Genomic DNA, 16,149 nt, shown 5'->3' with positions numbered 1-16,149 from the left:
CAGGGCACTGGGACAAGACGGCACGGGGTACATGCACCCCAGAGGTGGGGACAGCCTTGATCCTGTAGTGCAGTGCGAGCACCATTGTGTCCCTGCAGCCCAGCGCCCCCATCCCCTGACACTGCCATCCCTCCGCACTGCCGTGCCCCACACAGCCCCGTCCCCCTGTGTCCCTGCTCCCCGTGCCCCACACAGCCCCGTCCCCCTGTGTCCCTGCTCCCCGTGCCCCACACAGCCCCATCCCTCCGTCTCCCTGCTCCCCGTGCCCCACACAACCCCGTTTCCCCTCACCGCACCCCCTCACGCCCACCGCGCCCCGCCCCGCCCACTCCTTAGAGACCACGCCCATTACCCGTTAACTCATCCTCTTGCCCCGTCCAGCTTGGCGCACGGTCACGCCCACTCTGGGTCTCTCCGCCAATGGGAGGCGCGCACGCGCGAGGCTCCATCCCCCGTCTCCATGGAGAGAGGGGCGTTCCGCCGCGCGCACGCGCAATGGAGCCGGGAGGCTGCTGCGCCGGGGGCTGCGGCCCAGGCTGCGGGCAGCGAGACCCCTTGGGGTAACCCCGGCGGGGAGAGCCAGGGCAGGCCCTGTGGAGCTCTAGGGGCCAGGGGGGAATGACAGGATGGTGGGTCCGGTCTGTGGGGAGGTCGCCGCGGGGAGGGGGGCGGGGGGGGGGAAGCGTGTTGCTGCTGGAGGTCAAGGGGAAAGAAGGGAGTTACGGAGGGGGAGACCTCTCGAGATGACAGGCCCAGCAGCAGGCACTGCTTCTGTCCCCCAAAAGGAGAGGAATCCCTTGCCCCAGTGTGAAGGTGACACTGCAGAGGACGTGCTGGTGGGGGCTGGGGACGTGGTTGGCAATGGCGGATGCGCCGCGCTGCCTTTCTTCAGGGTCTGTTCCCACCTGCAGGGGCGCTCTGAAAAGCCATGCGGGTCCCAGATGCCATGGGGAGAGGCCGCCGTTCAGGGTCCAGGGTGATGAGCCCCTGCCTGAGGTGCCCGTGGAGAGGCTCTCCTGCTGCGGGGAGACGTTTACAACCACCACCAAGAGGCTCCAGGAGATGACAGAGATAGCCAAGCCGCCCCAGGAGATAGCAGACACAGATGAGCTGCCTACTGTGGCCCTACCAGTAGTGCCCAGCAGGGTGCCATCCCCAGAGACTGGGAAGGATCCTTCTGGGATCAAGCTGCCTCCCTGGCTTGGAAAGTGGGGGACCAGCCCCGAGGAGGAGTCCCCCACCACACTGCCGGCGCTACCCTCCACTCCACCCACGCTGACAGAGAAGCCCAGCCAGTTGGTGCCCCAGCAGAGCCACATGACCCATGACTGGCAGAAGGAGGTAACTCCGTAAGGGAAAATGCCCCTCAGAGTTGGCCCCATCATGTCCCACATGCTGATCTTGTGAAGCTCCCTGCTCCTGGGCAGACACATCTCTTTAAATAGCCACCCGGACGACCTTGAGCCCAGCAGGATAGAAAAGGGATGAAACTCAATAGCACAAAAGGCACAGGCAGGCACGTGGGGAGTAATAGTAAGGCAGGAGGGGAGCTGGGATCTAGCTGCTGGGAAGCAGGAGCTGTGTGTCACAGCTCGTCACAGTGATGTGGGGATGCCTGCTTGGGCAAGCCAAGCTGGGGCGCATCTGATGGACCAAACTGTGCCATGGGGACTGGGGACTCCATGGGTTTTTAAAGTGCCAAAAGAGCACTTGTCCAGGGGCAGTCTGGGCACCCAGCTGCTTGGGACTGCCATAGAAGGCTGGCTGACCTCCACCAGGCAGGACAGGTCAGCCCTGCCCAAGCGGTGTCCCTGCTCCAGCTTTCCCAGCCTTCTGGCCAGAAAGATGATAACACCTCTTTACAGCTTATGCCTCTAGGACTATCAAAAGCCTAAAAGCCAGGAGCAGACATGGGGAAGTGCAGCATGGGCTCCTGCCTCCTTCCACAGCCCCCACTGTCCATCCCTAGGTACTCGTGGATCCCCTGGACTCTCGGCCACAGAAGGATTTGTGCAGTGAGGACTTACAGCGTGGCTATAATGGACTGCCGATCCACCAGTTTCTCTCCTCACTCACTGACAGCTCCCTCCCAAAGGACTGCCCACCCCTCAGGGCCATGCTGCTGGGGCAAGGTGAGGCTGACCCCAACAAGCTATGTGCACCCCAAAAAGACAGCAGGGTAATCTTAGCTGGGAGACTGATGGCACCTTCTCCTCTGCAGGGCAGCGGAAGGCCACATTGGCATCCATGCTCTACGAGAAATACAGGCAAGCCTGCACTCCCACATGAGACCCACTCTTGGGGCTATGCCCCAGAGGAGGGGACCTGGGGAGGCAGGGATCCCAGAGCTGAGAGGTGTGGGGTCTGCTCTGACTGCAGTAAGGAGACGGAGGAGGAGATCCATCCCCGCCCGAGGCGCATGGAATCTATCTCCACCACACATCATGACTACCGTGCCATGGGTTTCCAGTCCACACCCCAGCCCACCACCCAGGTACAGGCAGTAGGCATCCCCCACCAGCTTTCAGCAGCCTCCAGGGAGACAGCAAGGCTCTTGTCCTTCTGAGCATGCCATCCCCTCCGGCTCACATTTTGCTTCCACTGCAGCGTCACAATTACTTAACGGAGCAGCCAACCAGCTTCTGGCTGGAGCAAGCCCACGGGCAGCCGGTAAGGCCCCCACCAGCCTGTCCTGCCAGTACTCTGGGAGTCTCAGCTGCTGACAGACATCTCTCCAATTCTCTCCTCTCCAGGGTGTCACTGCCCTCTTCGGCAGAAACATTCCCTTCAAGAGGAATGCAGACTTCTCCACTCCCATTACCATGTACTTAGGGCATCCTGAGCCCTTCAACCTCTGTGACCCCTATGACCCCCTGAGCAGACAGCTCCAATCCCACAAGTAATAAAACACAAGGGGACAGAGGTGGTCCCAGCATCCTTGCCTACCCCAAGGCTGTCCTCAAGCTGGATGTTTGGAAGGGGAGCACTGTGTCCCTGGGATCTCTAATCCCATGAGAGCATGAAGCAAAATAGAAAACCCTTCAGCCCTGCTGCAAGTCACTGTTGACCCAAAACACATTGTGGTCCCAAGATTTCCTCCTTAAGCATGGAGGCAGAGCCCCTGGCACAGCCCCATCCCCTGGGACATGTCCCCTCCTGGCGCACGCAGTGGGTGACAGGCAGCCGTTGTTCCAGTCCCCAGGCACAGGTGTGTTCCAGTAAGAGGCGGCAGCGGGGCGGCCAGAGCATGAGCTCAGAGGAACGCACTGCAGCCCTCACGCCAAAGCAAACCCACGGCAGCCCTGCCTTCCCAGCACTGCCCAAGCCCTCAACAGCCGCTGCTGCGACCGCCCAGCACTGGCTCCCCATGCCCACACTCCTGCCCTGTACTGCAGACAGACCCCTGGGATAGGATCTCTTGGGATGTTTCAGGCAGCTGTCGCCAGCCCAGGCTGAGTTCCATGTTGGCGTTCCCCCGGCCTCCCTCCCCACTTGGCATGCTGGGGCAGAGCGAAGTAGAGGCCACAGGACAGATGGATCTGGGGAAGTTTGTATTTCAACAAAATTGTTGCAGCAAGTCCTATATTTACACCTGGAGGAGGGATGGGTATTTACATGACCCGGTGGGGTTATATACAGGGGAAGGGGAGACTGGGGAGGGGGGGAGCTGCGGCATTGAAGCCTGACCTGGCCAAGGAGTCAGTCTTGGCAGGAATCCCCATTTCCCCCCACCCCAGGGAGAGGTTGACATGGGTACAACTTCTGCTGGGGGCCAGGTACTGAAAAGAGACGGCAAAGTGCCCTGCGGGGCAGCCAGGCCCCGGAGAAGCTCAGAGCCAGCTGAGCCACAGGGGAGAGGGCAGGAGTGGCAGACCTCAGAGGTTGGGGGGAATACAAGGTCTCTTGGGCTGGATGGGGGCTGGTTACCCCACTCCAACAGAGGCTGTGGGGAAGGTGGGCTTTGCTGGTGCTGATGGAGGGGAGCAGACGGTGCTGTGGCCGCTGCCCCACCTTGCCCAAGCCCTGCTGAAGCAGGGAGGCTGCAGAGTCAGGTGGATGCAGTGATGGGGGGGTGCCGGTGCATCCTGGGGCACCGGAAAGCACTGGTAGCCTCTTTGAGCAGGGGGCTCTGCCACAGCCACTGGGCTCAAATGACTTAGGGGTCTTTCCTCTCGCCCAGCAGCCAGTATGTCCGCATCTTTCCCTTGCCCTGGAGGCAGAGGTGAGCAAGTTAGACCCTGCCTGCCCCTGCAGCTGCTTCTTGGGTGTCATCCCCAGCACAGAGAGCAACAAGGGGTCCCAGCCCAAACCCATCTCCCCATCACATTTCCTTGTGGTTGGAAAGGCTGGTACCCCAGCAGCATCACTGTGCCCTCACCTTCATTTCTACATCGCCACGCAGCTCCAGCTCAAAGCAGCCGAACTCATCCAGGACTTCTTTGGTGGCAGATGAGACATGGATCTTCAGGGCTGAATAGTACAGAGGAGCAAAAGAGACATGGCTAGGTGCCACGGGAACAGGACACACCTCATGGCTCTAGACTTCAGCTGCCCTGGCTTACCCTGGCCGTTGGATTCCATGCGGGATGCGGTGTTCACTGTGTCCCCGAAGAGGCAGTACCGCGGCATCTTCAGACCCACCACTCCGGCACACACGGGACCTGCAGGCACAGAGGCACTCGGGGATGCGGCAGGGCGGGCAGGTGGGTGGGCAAGCACCCCCCAGATGGCCAGCATGGGGGCTCACCGGTGTGTATGCCAATACGTAGGTGGAGCTGGTCGTTGGGACGGTGACGGATCTTGAAGGTTTTGACAGCCTCGAGCAGGGCCAGGGCCATACGGACAATCTCACGGGCATGCAGCTTCCCATTGCGCACCGGCAGCCCCGAGACCACCATGTAGGCATCCCCGATGGTCTCCACCTGTGGGGGCAGGGGGGGCAGGTACAACCTGGACTCCTTGCTGCCTGCCTCACTCTGGGGAGCTGTGCTTGCTCACCACACCACTCACCTTGTAGACGTCAAAATTGTCGATAATGGCATCAAAGCAAGTGTAGAGGTCATTCAGCAGCATCACGACCTGGATGGAACAAGGGTGTGTGTGCATTTGGGAGAGGACATGTCCCCTCAACCCCAGGGACGGCACTGCCAGGGTGTGAGACTTCCACCAGCCCTACAGAGGTGCTGCCCCCCCCAGGTTCTCTCACCTGCATGGGAGTACTCTCTGCCGAGAGGGCAGTGAAGCCCACGATGTCACTGAAGTAGATGGTGACACTGTCGAAAGCCTCAGCCCTCACTGTCTCTCCACGCTTCAGCTGCTCTGCCACAGAACTGGCAAGGATAGTGGTGAGCTCCACCCCAAAGCCACTGTTCCCCCTGCGACCCTTGCCCCACACCAGCATGGAAAGCTAGCAAGGGACCCCATACTTGCACAGGAGCAGGTGCAAGCTGAACCCATGCCAACCCTCAGACCCACACACCCCCTTGTGTCCCCCTCTCACTGGGGCAAAATCTGGTAGAGGAGGTTCTCTGCCTTGCGCTTCTCCTCCAGGTAGGCCTGTGTCCTCTCTTCCACCAACTTCTCCAGGTTGTTGGCATACTGTTCCATACGTGACAGCAGGTTGTCGAGGATGCTGGTGCTTCCCTCCCTGGCGGGGTGCAGTCAGTTGGCACTGTGGGAAGAGGTGCCCCCCAACCACCACCCCCACGGCTGTCCCCGCTTCTACCCAGGGCCACCATCCCCATGTGCCAACCACCTACTTGTTGAATCTACGGATGAAGATCTTGATCTGACTGAAGTCAGGGCGCTCGGCCGGCTCCTGTGCCCAGCAGCGTTCCATCAGCACTGCCAGCTCTTCGCTGTGCACCCCGATGTCGATGGAGGGGCGGAAGAAGGGCTTCTGGCTGTTACGCACCTTCTGCACAATCTCTGCCGGTGTGTGGCCAACAGTGAGCACCAGACTTCCATGGTGGGGCCGGAGCTCCACACATGTGCTCTCCATCCTCACCTTTAGGGCTCAGGTCCATGCCCTCAATGTAGAAGGGGCCATTGCGCAAAGCAACCTCCTGCACGATGATGCCGAAGCTGTAGACATCAGCTTTCTGCATGCCTGGGGTGGGCAGGTGTCCCTTCTGCAGCAGCTCTGGGGCTGTCCACAGCTTCTCTGGTGGGACAAAGAAATGGAGCAGTGAGACAGAGCTACCTCATTCTCCTGGTCCTCCCAGATAGGCACTCACTGGCATAGAGTGCATGTGTGTCCTCATTGTCGCTGGGTGAGCGGAAGCTGGCCAGACCATAGTCAGTGATCTTCAGCACGAAGCGGCTGTCCACCACGCAGTTGGATGACTTGAGGCTGCCATGATGGCCAATGATGCTGTTGTGCAGGAAGGCCATTCCCTGGAACAGATGGACACAGTGAAGCTCATATCTCTCAAGCATCTCTCCCCATCCCCTCACACCCCTCAGTTGGATACCTTGACAATGTCGTTGATGAGGGAGTAGCGAAACATCCAGTCCAGGTTGATGCTCTCGTTCTCCAGGACATCCTGCAGTAGCACATTGAGTGGACCCCACCAAGTACCCAGGTCATGGTGATGGCAGCCTCACCAAATGCCCAGTTCGGGGGGTCTGCAGCACCCACCCCCACCCCCATGACACTGGCCTCTAACACCTGCTTGGACAGCTCAGCTGTGAGCACCATTGGGTGGGCTCAGGTGGCCACCAGCATCCACAGCCCTGTCCACAACACGCAGCCCAGCTGGGTCACCAGGAATGTCTAAGTGTCACCTGCAGTGTCCCCAAGCCCTGCTACCTGCAAACTGCCCCGTGGGCAGTACTCGGTGATGATGCAGATGTTGGGGGGGTCGATGCACGCCCCGATGAAGCGGGTCAGGTGGTTGAACTGTATGTCTCGCATCTGCAGGTGGAAGTGGACCCAAGATAGTCTTGAGGTCAAAGGGCATGAGCTGCTGCCCCTGCTACCCTCCCACATGCCCAGGACCAATCCCTGCACTCCCAAGCAGGTTGCCCACCCTAGCCCAGACCCCAAACCTACATGCTTTAGCTCAAAGAGCACCTGCCGCGTCAACTCGATGCGCTTTTTGTTGATGTGCTTAATGGCCACGACATTGCCCTGGGTTGTTTGGGAAGGGGAAAAAGTCAATGTCCACTGGATGAATTTGTGAAGGGGAGCAAAGTGCCAACACCCTGCAGGATGGGGGTGCAGCCAAGTGGGAGCACAACAGAGCTGGGGCATTTCAGGGGGAGGGCTCAGCTCCTTGCCTGCTGCACTGACCTTGAAGTGGCCGGTGTTGGCGAAGATCTGGTACTTGCCATGGGCGGTCATCAGGGAGCCATAGCTGGAGCCACGCTGTGGGAAGGAGGGGATTAGGGAGAGGAACCCTGGGATAGAGGGATGACCTGCACCAATGGAGCAGGGCAGGGACATCCAAGGTGTGCAGGGGATGGTGCAGGATGGTCTCTAAGGGTCAGGAGAAGCGCTGCATGCTCTGTAGGAAAGGAGAAGGCTCCAGGATGAGGCACTGCACAGAATGTAGGACATGGACAAGGTATGTCTGTAGGGGATGGAGGGCAGCATAGGGGCTTCATGAAGTACAGTGCTACACAGAGGATTCAGGGCTGTGTAGAGGAAGGACCTACTTGTGGCTCTGCTGGGGATGGAAAGTCATGCCAGGGATGGATGGAATAAGTCTCTATAGGGAATGGAGAGCTATAAAAGGATGAAGGGTTGTGTTGAGGAGAGATTCAGTGGGGCTATGGTTCTGTAGGAAAGAGAGGATCACAAAAGGGAACAACAGGGAGTGGTATCATGAAGGGAAGGAGGGAGGGCAGCACAGGGGCAGGTTGGTGCCTCAGGGATGGCTCCTCTCACCAGGGACAAGGTGAGCCGGCTGCCCGCTGCCTTGTGGTACCGCTCGGGACTTCCAAACTGCAGCTCATCCCAGCGGATCCTCCAGAGCATGCTGGCAAGCTCCTTCTCCAGCATCAGCTTCCTGGGGGACACATAAGGAGTCAGGCCCCCATCCCCTCTGCCCTGCCTGCCCGCCCACCTATCAGACAGAGGTTCCCCCAGTCCTGACCTGAAGATGAGGAAGCTGGAGATGCCAAACATGACAAAGGTGAGGCCAGTGCCCAAAGCCACAATGGCCAGCATAGAGAGGGGGGCTGCAGGCAGGAGAGGATATGTCAGGGTGGCCCAGGTGGCTATGACAGCCAGACTGACATGCACCCGTATGAAAGCTTGCTGGGGTCCAAATGATGTGGGGACCCAGGACACTCACTTTTATCACAGGAGGGGTCATCCACATCAAAGACACAGGGAGGGTTGTCCAAGGGGGGAGCCCCCTTCACCCAGGGGATGGGTCGTCCCAGCCAGTGGATTTGCTTCTCCACACCCGAGTAGTGTCCCACCACCTAAGGCAGGCAGAGAGAGATGAGGCCACACCCAGACCCCACCATCCCATCCCCCAACCCCAGCCAGGAGGAACCTCTCCCTACCTCATACTGCCCAGTCTTGGGGTCGCTCATGGCCCATAGGTTGAAGTCAGTGTCCCGGTCATTGTTGCTGTCCATGCTCACAAGCCCTGTGACACCTGTTGGAAAATTAAGATGCAGGTGGGATGGGCACTGAGTTCCACCAACCCCACAGCACCCACAACCCACTGCCCCCATCCCAGTGTTACCCTGGAACTTGCGGTCCCGCATCTTCTCGATGATGTGGGTGGCGTTTTTCTTGGAGCCACCCTCTCGCAGAGTCTCATTCAGCACCATGGCGTACAGCAGCATCCCATCATAGAAACACCCCGCCACCAGGTTCATCTGCCAGGGGGAATCTGAGCACACCCACAGCCACACACACAGGAGCATCCCAGAACCTTCACAGCAGCACCACACACCCACCCGCCACCCCACAACCACTCTGGGGCCAACATGCACCCTGCAGGGATGGCAGTGCCTGTGGCTGTTCCCACCAGATATGATCCCTCTGGGACTGTCTGTGGCTGTGCCCCACCCTCTGCATCCTGGTGAGTTGCCTCAGACCCGTGTGAAGGGACCCCACCACCCCAGCATACAGGTGGACTCACTCACCAGGGAGTAGTTGAGCTGCACGCCAAATTTCTGCTTGGCTCGCAGAATGAGCTGGGTTTGGAAATGCTGGTACTCAGGGTTTTGGGGCTCATAGTAGGTGATCACCAGCACCATCTGCAACCGAGCACAGCACCCTGGTTCACACACTGGGGCCAGGCTGGGGAGGTTTCTGTCCTCAGGCAGGTGGGCACAGCTCACCTGGAAAGCCTCACGCAGTCCTGAGTCCTGGCCTGGGCTCTCCTGCCAGGGCTTGAAGGGGTCACGAGCAGAGTCACCCCGCAGGCTCTCCCCGAAGACATCCAGGTAGAAGAAGACGTAGTCACCGTTGGTGAGGTTCTCCTGTTGCGCCAGCTGCATGATCTGCCGCAGCATCTCTGGTGGCCCACAGAGATACACCACTGCCAGAGAGAGGCAGGGGCTTCAGCGGGGCAGGGACCCCCCACTGCACCCCAGGCACACAGCCAGGGATGGGGTAGGAGGGGCAGAGCAGCCCCGGGAGCACCGGGAGGCTGCAGGGGGCAATGGAGCAGGCACATGGGGCAGTACTTGGCTCACCACCTCCCTGCAACCCATGGCCAGACCCACAGCCTCTGCTGGCACAGACCCACTCCTGCCCCATCAATCACCTCAGACTGAAGGAGGACAGGAGAACAGGGAAAAACTTGCTGGAAATCATGATGTGGATGCCCCAGGCACAGACCCCTCACACCCTGATCCAGCAAAAGCCAGCCAGAGGATGTCTCCGCCCTGCATCAGCTTCCGGGCTGCTCCATGCCAGCCCTAGCCACGGAATCAGGAGGGCTGGGAGAGGCACTGGAGCCGTGCGCCGGAGGCCCCTGGGGAACCCGGGCTGTGGAATGGGACAAACCCATGTTTGGGTTCGTGGCCGGCTGTCTGTGCGGCAGGAATGCGCAGGTTCCCAGATTCCAGCACCTTCGGCGGCCGCTAATTGGAAACAGAGAATCTCGCCGGCGTGACCCACACGGCAAGGGGGTGCCCGGGCCCCGTCAGGACGCCCCGCCTGCCCCCACCCTCTGCCGGGCGCTCGGTCAGCCCCCATGGGATGCCCACCCAAGGGCTGTGTGGGGCCGGCGCACCGCTGGCACAGGGCATCACAGACTGAAGGGATGGGCGCCTGAAAGTGTCCGAACCCCCCGAGCAGGGGCCCTCCGTGCCCTTGCTGAGGATCCTGACACTGCCTCCTCCCTCCCCCCGGAAAACCAGGGCCCCCGCTCCAGCCAGTCTGGCTGGGAACCCGGGATTGAGCAACGGAGGAGGCGGCTGCAGCGGGTGCTGGAGGAATGTCACGCTTGGGCGCTGGCCCCGACACACAGCTCCTCTGCATGGGGCCCAGCACCCCGGCTGGACCCGGGGAGAGGCGGCGATGGGGACAGCAAGGAAGGGCCGCACTCCGGGAAGGGGTCTCTGCTGCTGGAAGGCACCGAGCCACGCAGGCACCCAGCCAAGTGGGCAGCAGGGCTGGCAGCGTCACCCACGGGGGCAGTGAGGAAGCCCCCAGGTGGGAGAAGAGACCCAGCACAGCCACCTTAGGCACGGGGAATCCACAGCACTGTGGGGAGCTGCTCCTGGGCACGGGGGAGGGAGAAATAGCAGCACCGTGGGCTGTGTGTGAGCAACAGCCTGCTTCAGGGTTTGAAATGGTTCCCTCTGATTGCTGCAAATTCTTCAAATAAACACTCTTGGCTTCTCCACTTTGCTAGTCCTGCATCAAGAAATGTCTCCAGATTTCTCATCCAGGGTGGACAGCTCAGCACCTCCCCAACACCCAGAGCCTGAGGGCTCCCCCCAGGGACTAGATGGGACCCTCTCCATCCCACTGCAGGCACCAAGAAAAGGGAGCCACAGGGGCTAGGGAGCCACAACAGCTGGTGGCAGATGGTGGGACACTGCAGGCAGCCAGCCCCTGCGGCGGCAGCAAAAGCCTCCCTGGTCAAAGGCCACCAAGCAAGGGGATGGACGGCGCCTAGATGGCTCCCTGGGGACAGGCTGCATGAGCTGTGCAGAAGGAAGGGTCAATGCTTGGGGCTCTCCCTGAGGCAGGCAGCTGCCTCCAGCTGGCAGCTTTCTGCACGGCCAGCAGCGCCTTAGGGGGCTAAGGCACCCCCAGGGGCCGGCAAATGGCCAAAGGCAGCCTCAGCATCACCCAGGACAAGGGGAATGAAGTTCTGCAAGGCTGGAGTGTATCCAGACCCTGACATTTATTTAGGGGGTGTCTCTGGCATAGGGGCAGAGTACCAGGGAAGGGGCAAGACCATGAGCATGCAGGTGAGGTGGCAGAATGCTGCTTGGCCCCTGAATGATGGAAGACAACCCTGAAATGAGGGCAAATCCCAGGTTCAGGCAGAAAATCCTAGTTTCAAGCAGTTCCACCAGCACAGGGCACTGCAGCGCAGAGACTATGGCCCTGGCCCAGGGGGAGTGTGGGGGTGAAGACCAAATGCACTCCCCTCCAGCAGCACCACCCAGCCATCTCCCCAGGCAGGGCACCTGGGCTTTTTGCAGGCAGATGCTCCAGTAATTCTCTCAACCACAGCTCTAATTATATCAGCGCTTTTGCAAATGGCAGGAGAGACGTGGGCCCCTGCACGTCTCCCAGGCACCGGTGAGAGGGGCAATCCCACCCCGCCTCGTGCCCATTCATTAGACCTGTGAATGTCAAGAACAGCAGTGCTAGGGATGCACAGAGGGGTAGGGAAGTGGCTTTCTCTAGGAAACATTCACCAAACTCCTGCCCATGACTTGGGAGAAGGAAGGTGATGCCAAGAGGGATGATAGATGGTGTTATTGCAGGTCATGGACATGAATGCAGCTGAAGACCCTGCTTCTATCTCCCTGCCATTCCATGCAGGAGTCCCAACCCCTGGAACAGCCCTGCCAGTCTCCATTCCCAGTCCCACACACCTGGGCTAGGAAAGGATGTACAACCAGCTCTGCAGCCCTGAGCACCCACCTCTGTGGGGCTAAGCACTCAGCCCCACTCAGCCCCACACTCTGGCACCATCTCTGAGCCAGAGAGGCCCAGACCCTCTCAACATCCCTGCCCATGGCAGGGGAATGGAACTAAATGATCTTTAATGTCCCTTTCAACCCAAGCCTTTCCATGTTTCTGTGTTACTATGACCCCAGCTTAGAAAGCCCTCAGGTCTCTGCCCATGCCTGGCCTTCTCCCCCAGCAGCCATGACCCCCATGCCTGCACCAGGAGGGATTGATTCCCATTGGAGTGATTTACAGCGCCAAGATGGAAACGTTGACGAGAATCACTGTTTTCAGCCCTTCTCCCTGCAGAGCCCTTTGCCCTCATCCCATAGTAAGCTTCAAACCCCATGGCTGGTGATGGCACAGGCAAGAGCTCCCATCCCAGTGGGGCAGCCATGGGATGCTCACTCCATGGACTCAGCCTCACTGGTCTCAATCCTGATGGGAACCCAGTCCAGTAACCCAAAGCACCTCCCCCTGTGGCCTGGTCCTGCCCAGCCTTGGACACAAGTCCTGCTGGCCCATCTGGCTCCACTTATCTGGGCTAGATGTCCTTCCTAATGACACAGCATCTCAGAATCCATTAAGAAGCATTGCAGAGTGGCTGACTCCAGGATTGATACACCCTGCTCATCAATAATGAAAGAGCATCAGGCTGCCCTTGCTCTCCAGCTGCCTCAGTAAGCCCCTCCATTTCCTCCCGCTCCCAATATAGCTGCTCTCCTGGGGCACTCGCAAGGCACCAAATTGATTTATCCCTCCATCATCAGGGTGGGGCAATCACAGCCCAGTCCTGGGGGTGCAGCAGGGACAAGACACAGCCCGGGGTGCTCAGCTGCCACTCTGGGAGGCTCTGCCTGAGCACCGCACAGCCACCTGGTTATGTTGGCATCATGGTTCTCTAGGTATGTAACCACAGCTGATGCTGCCCTCCAGAGAGCCACATCGCCTCCATCACCTTCAGCCTCCAAGGACATGCCTGGGTCACCCTGATCCTGCTAACACAGAGGGTGAGGTGGTCCCACAGGGTGCCCCTCACAGCCCCAAGAGCTGGGGGTCTGCCCCAGCTCTTGCTGGCAAAGGTTGACTGGACTGGGGGCTTGGGAGGGAGACACTATGCCCCCTCCTCCTGCAGCATCTTGGCCACTCCACTGACACAGAGTACGGTCTGGGAAGGGGCTCAGGTTCTGTCTTGTCCCCTGTGAACTCACCTCTTGTGCAGATCCTGCTGGTCCTCCAGCCCCACTGTGACAAAATGTGCCCAATCCTTACTGCACCCCACACAGAGCCCATTTTGCCCACCCCTCCCTGTGTCCCACATGGGTCCCACTGTGCCTCCAGCCCCTTCTTGTGCTCCACAGGGGACCCACTCTTCCTTTGCCATGCCCCCCTTGCCATGCCCTACCATAGGTGTCACTCTGTCCACTCCCTATTGAGTCCCACCAGATCCTTGTTCCCTTGCCATGCCTCACACGGGCACCATTTTACTCTCGACCCCTCACAAGTCCTACTGTGTCCTCAGACCCTCACGGTGCCCCACAAAGGTGCCACTGTCTCCCTGGACTGTTGCTGTACCCCACACGATCATGCTCTGTTCCTATCCTCTTTCTGTGCCCCACATGTTTTCTCACTGCCCTCTCTGACACTTGCTGTGCTCTATGTGGATCTCTATTGCCCCTTAATCCCTTGGTGTGCCCCAAACAGGTCCCACTGACACCCCTGGTCCCTTTTTGTGCCACACATGCATCCCACCGTATTCCTAGTCCTTTGCTGTGTCCTGCAGCAGTCCTGCTGGATCCCCATCCCCTCTCTGTGCCCCAGATGTGTCATGCTGCTCCCTTAACCCCTTGCTGTACCCTACATGTCATCCACGGTCCCCCAGTCCCCTTGCTGCACCCCATCCTTCCCCCTGCTGTGCCCCAGACGGGTCCAATGCCCCCCACCGTCCCCCCCCACAGATCCTATCTCATCCTCAGCCCCTTGCTGTGCCCCGCGGAGGATTTTGCCTCCCCCCCTCGAAGCCCTACGCAGATCTCCCGAGGGGAGCCCCCTCCGCTCTCCCTTCCTCCTCCCACTCCCACACTGCCGCCCCCGCTCCGCGGGCGCTCAGCCCGCTCCCGCCCGTGGTCACGGTGTCCCCCCCCGTACCCCACGCCGCGCCACCCCACGCACCGCGCCCGTTGGCTTTGATGAAGTGGACGGCGGTGTCGGGGCCGCCCTCCTCGGGGGAGTAGATGTGGACGGTGACAGTGAGGTTGTTGCCATCCTGCAGCTCCTGGTAGACACCCTCGACGGTGAAGTAGTAGGGTCGGTCGTCGGTCTTGCGGTCCACGTAGAGGAGCACGGCGCGGGCGCTCCAGTTGAAGTGCGCGTGGAGGTGGGAGACGAAGGCGCCCAGTTTGGGTGCTGAGGGCCCAGTGCGCACCGTCGTGCTGTAGTGCTCCCGTTTGCGGCTGAAACCCGCGGCCACCGCCCCGCCGGTGATGAGGGGCAGCCGCCAGTGAGAGGCGAAGCGCCCCACGGACGCGGCGGGATATACGCAGCCCGGCCCGAACAGCACGTCGGGGTCGTGGTAGAGCTTCAGGTCCACGGCGTTGAGCGGTGCCACGTACTCGGAGCAGGCGCCCTCCAGCTCCGAGCTCATGAACTCGACGCGCACCGAGAAGGGCCGCGGCAGCAGCGGCGGCTCGCCCCGCTCCAGCGCTTCCAGCGCCAGGCTGAGCGCCGGACCCACGCGCGGCCAAGCCCACGCGTAGCTCACGTTGCGCTCCGGCAGCACCACCGCCACCGTCAAGTTGGCAGGCGCCCCGTCGGGGGTCGCCGCCCGCCGCCCCGCGCCCGTCGGTACCGGCAGTAGCAGCAGCGCCAGCAGCGGCAGCGGCAGCGGCGGAGCCATGGGCCGCGCTGGCTCCTCCGCCCCGGCCGCCGCCCGCCGCTCCGGCGCCCCCGCCGCGCCCCCGCCCCGCCGACCGCCACCGACCGCCCTCCCCCGGGGGGGCGGCGCCGCCGGTCCCCGCCCGGCCGGACGGGCACAGGGATGGGCGGCACCGCGACGGGGCGGGGGGCGGTGTCCCCGGAGAGGGGGGGCCAGGGGTGGGGCTAGCGGGGAGGGGGGCGCTGGTTGGGGTGGTGGGGGGATGGCGGGGCGTTCGGCCTCTCTGGCTTCCAGGCTGGCGAAATGCTATGCGATCCCCAGCGGGACTTAGAGACCGCGGCCCCCATGTCCGGCGGCCCCTAGAAGGCAGGGACTGAGGGAGGGGGTGCCCGTGTTTTAGGGGGTCCGGGAGGGGAGGTAGGGAGGGGCATCCGCGTTCGGGGTGTCCCCAGTGGGTGGAGGAGCTAGGGAGGTGTGCTTTGGTTCTGGTGAGGTGCAGTGAGGGGGAATCGGAGAAGAGGGCATCGGTTTGGGGCAGGCAACTGGGGTGCTCGGCTTCTGGTGGAGGGGTTGGCGGGGGCTCGGGGGTCCCATCTGGGGATTAAGGGAGGGAAGTCCCCAGAGCCGGCGGCTCCCAGAGGGCAGGGATTGAAGAGGGGTTACGTGGGATCTAGGGTCGTGAGGGGAATCGGGGAAGGAGCATTAGGGTTTGGAGTGTCCCCACTGGGTGGGGGCTTGAGAAAGACGTACTTGGCTTTGGGGAGCTGCAGTGAGAGAGCATCCAGGTTCTAGGGTACCCCAATGACTAGGGACTGGGGAGGGGATGTTTCACGCTGGAGGTCCCCAGGGTTTGGGGAAGTCAGTGGGGTGCGGGGGATGTGCTTGATGGGGCAAAGGGGTACCCTGAGGAGGGGTGTGAGGATGTGAAGGGATACATGGCTGTGGGGTACAGCCAGCTGGAAGGGGAGGGAATGTCCTGGGTGTGAGTGTCCTCACAAGGGATTTTTGGTGGTCTTAAATTGTCGGATAAAGGAGGAATCAGGCTCTGAGGAGGGGCTGCCCGGGGTCTGGCTGCCTCTCTTGTGGGGGCTTACAGTGCTTTGGCCGTGGGTATCTCCTCTGCGGGAAGGGTAGGAGGTTGGAGATGTCCTCAGAGATTTGGGATGCA

At 61.0% G+C, this 16,149-nt stretch overlaps 2 protein-coding genes across 4 annotated transcripts; one reads left to right on the top strand and one right to left on the bottom strand.

Annotated features, from left to right (window-relative positions):
• The first annotated feature begins 443 nt into the window (after positions 1 to 443).
• On the top strand, positions 444 to 2,951 carry SPAG8 (sperm associated antigen 8). Of its 3 annotated transcripts, XM_059873832.1 has the most exons (7): positions 444 to 560; positions 912 to 1,341; positions 1,970 to 2,132; positions 2,222 to 2,267; positions 2,380 to 2,494; positions 2,608 to 2,670; positions 2,754 to 2,951. In XM_059873832.1, exons 1-7 carry the CDS (start codon positions 496 to 498, stop codon positions 2,901 to 2,903), a joined length of 1,032 nt encoding a protein of 343 aa, XP_059729815.1. In that variant the 5' UTR covers positions 444 to 495; the 3' UTR covers positions 2,904 to 2,951. The 3 variants fall into 3 exon arrangements, with proteins under 3 accessions (XP_059729815.1, XP_059729814.1, XP_059729816.1); XM_059873831.1 differs by having other exon boundaries at positions 2,608 to 2,951; XM_059873833.1 differs by having other exon boundaries at positions 482 to 629; positions 2,608 to 2,951.
• Positions 2,952 to 3,534: 583 nt separating this feature from the next.
• NPR2 (natriuretic peptide receptor 2) lies at positions 3,535 to 15,031 on the bottom strand. Its single transcript, XM_059873830.1, has 22 exons — positions 14,279 to 15,031; positions 9,307 to 9,506; positions 9,109 to 9,222; positions 8,703 to 8,838; positions 8,518 to 8,612; positions 8,301 to 8,433; positions 8,100 to 8,184; positions 7,892 to 8,012; positions 7,295 to 7,369; positions 7,055 to 7,132; positions 6,812 to 6,916; positions 6,474 to 6,545; positions 6,237 to 6,396; positions 6,008 to 6,163; positions 5,760 to 5,928; positions 5,501 to 5,647; positions 5,207 to 5,330; positions 5,011 to 5,079; positions 4,748 to 4,922; positions 4,563 to 4,661; positions 4,379 to 4,470; positions 3,535 to 4,210 (listed from the first exon to the last, which is right to left on the bottom strand). The coding sequence occupies exons 1-22, from the start codon at positions 15,000 to 15,002 to the stop codon at positions 4,157 to 4,159; spliced, it is 3,183 nt and encodes a 1,060-aa protein (XP_059729813.1). The 5' UTR covers positions 15,003 to 15,031; the 3' UTR covers positions 3,535 to 4,156.
• Positions 15,032 to 16,149: the final 1,118 nt, after the last annotated feature.

This window comes from Haemorhous mexicanus, chromosome Z (assembly GCF_027477595.1).
Source record: "Haemorhous mexicanus isolate bHaeMex1 chromosome Z, bHaeMex1.pri, whole genome shotgun sequence".
In the NCBI taxonomy this organism is placed as follows: Eukaryota; Metazoa; Chordata; class Aves; order Passeriformes; family Fringillidae; genus Haemorhous; species Haemorhous mexicanus.
Note: the sequence above shows the minus strand (reverse complement) of the source record. Positions and strands in the feature narration are given on the sequence as shown.

Excerpts from the sequence above, each read along its gene's own strand:
- SPAG8 (XM_059873831.1), top strand. The coding sequence starts at position 496 with ATGGAGCCGGGAGGCTGCTGCGCCGGGGGCTGCGGCCCAGGCTGCGGG. Across the intron at positions 2,133-2,221 it reads GGCCATGCTGCTGGGGCAAG|GGCAGCGGAAGGCCACATTG; the intron begins GTGAGGCTGACC and ends TCTCCTCTGCAG. Across the intron at positions 2,268-2,379 it reads ATGCTCTACGAGAAATACAG|TAAGGAGACGGAGGAGGAGA; the intron begins GCAAGCCTGCAC and ends CTCTGACTGCAG.
- NPR2 (XM_059873830.1), bottom strand. The coding sequence starts at position 15,002 with ATGGCTCCGCCGCTGCCGCTGCCGCTGCTGGCGCTGCTGCTACTGCCG. Across the intron at positions 8,839-9,108 it reads TGCAGCTCAACTACTCCCTG|ATGAACCTGGTGGCGGGGTG; the intron begins GTGAGTGAGTCC and ends TCCCCCTGGCAG. Across the intron at positions 8,613-8,702 it reads GCGGGACCGCAAGTTCCAGG|GTGTCACAGGGCTTGTGAGC; the intron begins GTAACACTGGGA and ends ATTTTCCAACAG.